Source organism: Nanorana parkeri, unplaced genomic scaffold (genome assembly GCF_000935625.1).
Source record: "Nanorana parkeri isolate BGI_ZX_2015 unplaced genomic scaffold, ASM93562v1 scaffold124, whole genome shotgun sequence".
Lineage (NCBI taxonomy): Eukaryota > Metazoa > Chordata > Amphibia > Anura > Dicroglossidae > Nanorana > Nanorana parkeri.
In genome coordinates this window covers 1,696,635-1,703,738 of record NW_017306392.1, presented here as the reverse complement: position 1 = coordinate 1,703,738, position 7,104 = coordinate 1,696,635, and the positions used below count along the sequence as shown (strand labels likewise).

Genomic DNA, 7,104 nt, shown 5'->3' with positions numbered 1-7,104 from the left:
CAACATTAGCAAGCATTACCCCTGACTTGAACAGCTGTCCTTCCATATACCAAACACCTGCGCTACCAATTTAGGTGTCAAAGTGAACCTGTGCCTTGTCCATGCAGGGTGCCCTTCCCCTCTATCTGCATATACATTCCTTCCTTTTGCTCCCCCTTACTCCACTTGCATACCGGAGCAAACAAAGCCACCTGTAAAGCTTCAAGTTGTTAAACGTGGAGCTTAAAAGGGTCCAACTCTCTCCTTGCCTGCACATGACAACACTGGTGCCTAGTGATGTGCACCCAGCTCTGCATTTTGTGAAGGGGAAGAAGTCACATGATCTCCATACCCTAGGTATTTCACGTAACTCACAGCACCCAAATGGAGCAGCAGGGAACAGAAGGGAAGACAAGTATAGGTGATTGGGATGGTGAGCAGGTTTTATGTAAACCTGCTGCCTTTACCATTTGAATTGTGTCCCGAACGTTCTGCACATAATTTCATAATTGCAACAATTTTGTCATTCATTGTATGATGTAGCAAGTACTTGAGAGTTGAAAGGCTGTCACATGCTATATCCAGGGACACTCATAGCCACTGGTTTGGGATCATTGTTTTGGGCACCATCTTTAATGTAGCAGTGTTTCACCATGTATTTCATTACCAATAACCATGAAATAGTATTCACCACATAGGGTTCATCCAGTACCTCTATATAAAACCAGTTGTAGACACTCATATCCATGTAAAGTACTCCTGTAAGTCTGCAAGAATCTGGTATCTAAGAAATGGTGCACATACCACAGGTTGGAAAACACAAGTTTAGCAGCTCTACATTTAGTCAGCCAGAAAACATTCAGAATATATTTCATTTATACAAATCAATATTGATGGAAACTTTGCAATAAGAATACCAAATGGTATAAAACACCTGAATTTGATCTTGGGACAGTTTAATACATACTACAATCTGTCAACACACAGCTGGTTCTTTTTACAATAGACAATCAAAAATACTCAGGATTACATTCAGAATGGCAAAGAAATGTAAAATAAGAAAATAAATAAAAGCAAAAAAAAAAATCAACCTGTCCCACTCTTGTTCACATTATAGAAAAATGGGCATTTGAAAGGATTGCAATAAAATACCCACTGCCAACCTTCATAAAGTACAAAAAAAAAAAAAAGAGTTAAAAGTGGTGTAATAGAGTTCAATTAGCCCCATGTTATAAATAATACTAACACCACATATTCAGAGTGTAACAGACAAATAACCAGCATAAAGTGTTCAGTAACGCAGTGCAAAATGAGCAATAAAGTGACCCCCTCCATTGTTCACGGGACACCAATGCTGGCCACACACACCGTTTTTAGGCAAATAAAGCCACTTCACCCACAGACAACTGAACACATCAAAACAAACTACCAAAAACCCATTTCTGCCGATACTAGAAAATGAGCAAAATTGTTAGTGGTAGGTTGCCTTGTTCCATTTCATCATTTATGTTATGAAAAACTGGTTGAAAGTGTCTGAAAATTGTGGTGTGTGTATAACCAGCAAAAGGGCTTGTTCACACATCCTGCTAGCATTATCCTGCATTTGTATAACACATTATAATGCAAAGAGCGGTGTGGCATGCTGTTAGAAATTCAACAGGCTGCGTTTTGGATGAGCAGCCTTGCGTTGTCCCATTCCAGTCAGTTGATGGTATCCTTCCAAAATGCAGTGCAACTAATGGGAAGTGGCATTGTACCTTACTGCAATGCATTTGACTGAATGTGCTATAGTGTGAACAAGCCATGAAGGCCAGCAAGTTTGTGAATAAACAATGCAGAGATGAAGTCGTATTCCCTTTTAAATTTGTGAGCGCGCAGTCTAACGATCAGCAACCATATTACCTATTATGTAGTTTAGTGTAATTATGTGTTCAAGTCAAAGTGTAGCATTTAATTGTCTATTCTTCCAGTCTAAAACGCAGACAAGTTCATGCCCCTGTGCTAGAAAACTAGAATGGATGGCTGTTGTGAAGAAAAGACTGCTTGGTATAGAGTGCATGTTGGAGATTTTTGTGCTGTATGTAAAAATGCACAGGGCACGATTACGCCCATCTTCCACTGGATGCAAAGCCGCGACTGAAAGAAAAACTGACTTCAGAGCTCTTGTGCTTTCCCCAGGCTCCAAAGGGGACAACAATGGCTGTGCTGTTGTCTTCTGCCCCATACTGGATAGCCTGAAAAGAAAGGTCATAAGTTATTACCAGATGGCTTTACAGTTTCATTTACAGTACAAGATCTAGTACACTCTACCTATTGACATCAAATTCATATTATATACAAAGGACATGAATGTGCATGAAATATTAATTGAACTGTAAGTTAGATACAAGAACGCAAGTTCATTCTTAAATCTGCAAAATGCTGAAGTCTGTTACAAAACTATCACAGTTGCGTTAATGCAAAACATCTCTATATTTAGGTTTAAATTATTACAATTATTACATTTTTATTAGGCCCCGTGAGCGGAAGTCCCCTTCTTACTTCACAAACGGCCTTCCTACTTCTAAGGGTGCAAGTACTCCTGTCTCAAGTTGAAGTGTGAACCCCAATGTGACTTCATTTTGCTTGTTATTAAAACTAACACAAACACATTCATTCTGACCTAATCTTATAAAGGTTTGTCGGATACAAACTCATGTAAAAATCCGCTCCAGCATTCTAAATGCACAGTGGAAAATCCAGTTATACAATGACCACATATAAACATGTATGAATACTATGGTATACATCACCTCCAGTAAAAGAAACCCTACCGATGTGGGGAAGGCACATTTTGGATGCACTCTGTCTAAAACGGGAGTGTCTGTGCTTACCCATAAACTTCCCACCTAATTGTTATCAGATAGCATTCAGTGAGATGGAATATGCAATCATTCAAGGATGGCATCAGGGCATATATACAGGGGTTTCATCATTCCTACGGTGCTCCAAATGACAAGGCCAGTATGCACATACCAGGGGTCCCCACACCTTCCAGTTAGGCCATTATTATATATGGGAACTATTACAGATGAGACCACCCACAGCTGAAAGGAAAAATCTGTACTTTGATCTGTTATGTGCAGCTTAACCCATTGTGGCTAGGCCATGATATTTATCCCTACATTAATAAAATAATTGTGCCAAAAAAGGTTTATGGATATTTGGCTTTGTTACATCTGCCTGCCGACCAGTGGCTAGATTCTGCAGTCTGCAGCAGAATGTGAACAATGGGGAGTAGAAGCCAGCCTGCTTAAGGTGACATTAAGGCAGTCGCGTGTCCCGCCCCCCCCCAAATGCTGCTTTAAAGGACTTACCTTATGTGATGCCTCTTGATCCGAACAGCTTCTTCCTTCCACTCGTTTTTCAGCCCGCCCAGCGCTGTTACCAGTCTCTGATCCATCGCAGACTCCTCGTGTTTCACAGCGTCAGCGCTGCTCTCCTCCTCTCCCCTCTGGTGATCTGAACTGTGAATGCGCCCACCCACACTTCCTCCTTTACAACGTTCGGGAGCTGGGACTTCTGCAGCCGGGAGCATGCGGCGCTGACATAGGTAAGTTAGTTGGTATTTGCCAACTTTTTTTCTTTTAATGTTGGGGCATATATCTACTGCTTACTAGCAGTAGATATATGCCAAAAAAAGAAGACTTTAATGCTACTTTAATTTTCTCTCTCTGGTCCGCTTCTCTGTTCAGTGGGCGTGTGCAATAGCTAGCCTGCTAGTGCAATTTAAAAATAACCAATAGCAGGCTAGCTATAGCTCCCGCCCACTGTTTACATTCAACTGTCGGCTGCAGAATTTAGCCAGCAGATGAATGGGGCCGCAGGGGGAAGTTGCTTCAGAGTTACCATTAACTCTCAAGAAACCAAAAACTACAGTTATCCGGCACCTACCGATCCCCGTGGGTGCCAGATAACTGGGAGTTTACTGTATTTGCCATCAGCTTTCTGGCACCAAATGGATCCAATACCTTTGAGGATACCTTCTGGTCATCTATCCATACCACACCAAAATAAATTTTAATTCTGATATTTGTCAATGCTAGCAATGCTATTCAGTCATAGGGTGCCAGCACGTATACTACTGCACTTAGCTATTCAAAAAATTCAAAAGGAGCCAGAGACAGAGGCTTGCACAGAATTCACAGAGCTGCAGGCAACATTTAGACAGGTATTATCTTCATAAAGCAATGCAAGACTTACCTGCTCAGTAAGGACTTGTGCTGCTTCGATAGGATCATGGCACTGATTGATTATGTCACAGATCTCTTGGCTGTTAACAATGAAGTTAATGCCATCGGTAGTTAATACTAGAAAGCCATCGTCAGCATGATGCATCTAGAAAGAGTATTTACAAAGTCGGTTATTAGAAATTCACATATATATGGTTTAGTAGTACATGTATGCATATAACGGTATGTAAATGTTCGTGGAGTACTAATAGACTGCCTTATATCAGGTCTTAATAAAATGTATCAGATTACACCAGCAAACCTCAATCCCTTCTTTTTTTGATGTCCAATAGGTGGGATTTCAGAAAAATAGGATTGGATTTTATTCCAATATGGTGATAGTGGGTAGATTAAAGTTAAAAGTTTGTCCAAGCTTTAGATGAATCACTTTTCTCTGTACTGTTATTAGAAGGTTAATGAACAGTCCTGCTCAAATTATGAGCAATTATTATTCCTGCAGTTGTGAAGGCAGCACTTTACAATAGTTGCCAGTTTCTTACCTCAAAAAGGCACATAAACACACACATACACACACACACTAGCTCCTTCACAGAAGAGTTCACTTGCTGGACTGCAGAAGTATAAATAGAACACTAAACTGCAGTCACTTTGGAACCACTTCAACCTGGAATCTAACAACTATAAAAATGATTGTGCGATTCCTTTTAGACCGGAGCTGCTTTGTATTACACGTTCAGGGCACATTCAAAGAATAGAGAGGAAGTGCAAAATACTGGTCAAGACAGCGTAGACTGATTTCTCACCTTCACTCTTTTCGTTTCAGGCTCTGCTATTACTCCCATTGACTTGAGATCCAAATCGCCGATGCTTCTAGTCATTGCAAGCCTGCCATTCACATGAGGTTGCCCCAAGCTGTTCCAAGCAACAAAGCCACCACATTCTCTAATCCTGAGAACATACACAAAAAAAAGGGTGACCTTTTCACAGCAAATATTCTCATACCAAAAGCTATCATTTTTTTAAAATATTAAAATCTTGTAAAGTCTTCGATTAATACTGTCAGCAGGTAGATCTTCACATGAGCGGGAGATTTAGAGTTGTCAGATCCCCCCATGTGTTATTTTTTTATTTGCGATTTTTTTTGTTTACACATAACTTTATTGCTATCACATAGGGGTCTAAAAAATTCCCTATGTGATAGCCAATTCACATAACAGGTCCTCTTTATGGGGATATCAGGGGTCTCCAAGACCCCTGATGTCACTTAGGGACCCACAGAGAAGCTGATGAAGCAGAGATCTCCATCAACTTCTCTCCGGTGTTCTGTACTGGAGAGTGACAGAGGAATGCGGAAGTGACAGCAGAGGAGATCAAAAGGGAGTTGTGTACCGATCTCCCTTTGATCTCCAGTGACAGCATCGCCGTGCCGGTCCCAGCTGCATCGGCACATCGGAACCGGCAGTGTCGGCGCCGGTGGAGCCAGTACAAGCGATCGGGTGTCTCTAAAGAAAAACACCTTTTCCCTAGTTTTGATTATTTTTATTTTTCTAAATAGCACAGCTAAAAAAAAAATGCATTAGAATAAAATTAATTCATTCGTCCTTTATTTGGAAACACAGACAAACTAAAAGCTAACTTTTTATTTATTTTTTCTCTAAAAACGAATAATGGTTCAGTTGGGTGGCTTACAATGTCACTGTCACACTTGGGGACAGCGACATACTTTGAACAACGCCATCATGAAGGGGTTAAATTACATAAAATTAACCCCTTATTCCAAACTTAGGAACAACCTTAGTGATTGATCCTGACAGCATGACAGGATTAGATCTCACTGAAGGCTTCTGATCGTCCTCAGACAATCAGAAGTCTGATACATTTCAGCAAAAGAAAAATACATTACTTCATATTTCTGGCTGAAGAATGTATTGTAACAAAAGCCTATAAACATTGGGACTTAACTAATGTCTATAGAGCTGTCAAAAGTGAAATAGCAGAGCAGCGAGTCATGTTCTGCGTATCTGCTATTTCACCTGTCAAATACTGGATCGCCTGGTATTTGTAACAGCTTCTTTTTTTCATTGACGAAAGAAAGAAGCTTTTACAAAAGCTTAACTAATTAATGGATGCCTCAATACTGAGGCATCCATTAATGGAACGGTAACCGCTGATTCTCATGAATAACTGCTCACATAGAGGGTACACTTCACGATGGAGCCGTACAGTGTACGTCTCCAGTCGTGAAGGGGTTAAAGCAGTCAGTGTAAAAAGCCTGCTGAATTGCTTAGGTGATTTCTGTTGAATGGGCAGATCTGAGTTCTGGCTGGATAATTTTATACTTTAGCAGAGATCCATGTGTCCAAACTCCTGGATGCATGTTCATGAGGCAAGCGCAGAAACTGCATTTTCTCCTAGAAAGCCATTTCTGCCTTTTATCTACTCTAAATGATCCATTCCAGCAAGGCTGATATTGTAGCTTTAGGTAGCCACAGATGAATAACTGAGAAATGTTTTCAGTCCAATTAACTTTTGGTACTGTTGTCTCGAATACAATAAAATGTTACACACGTTTTTAGAATGAGAGTACATAAGTAGGGCTGAACCAACTAATCAACTTCTCATTATTGATTTCATTGTCAACTGTTATTGATTAGTTGGTTGGATCACCTAATTCTCTCCTCCTTGCTGGGCGTAGGGAACAGCAAAGCAGCGGGCAGGTGCAATAGCCAACCTGTTATTGGCTATTGCAAATTGAAATGGTCATTGCACCAGCCCACTACCTGCTGTATTTACATTCAGCTGCCGTCTGCGGAATCTTGTCACTGGCAGCTGTCATTTCCTGGCTGGAGCTATTCAAGCGCCATGTGCTTACAATACAATTATAAAAAGAAAA

The 7,104-nt window shown here is 40.6% G+C and overlaps 1 protein-coding gene across 1 annotated transcript in view; it reads right to left on the bottom strand.

Annotated features, from left to right (window-relative positions):
- Positions 1-2,046: 2,046 nt before the first annotated feature.
- The window catches only part of PPM1K (protein phosphatase, Mg2+/Mn2+ dependent 1K), a 14,410-nt gene continuing 9,352 nt past the window's right edge, over positions 2,047-7,104 (bottom strand). The window contains exons 4-6 of the mRNA XM_018553560.1: positions 5,015-5,159; positions 4,222-4,356; positions 2,047-2,213 (exon numbers count right to left, since the gene is read on the bottom strand). Coding sequence (XP_018409062.1) covers positions 2,082-2,213; positions 4,222-4,356; positions 5,015-5,159 — 412 coding nt within the window. The 3' untranslated portion in view covers positions 2,047-2,081. The remainder of the gene's footprint in view (positions 2,214-4,221; positions 4,357-5,014; positions 5,160-7,104) is intronic.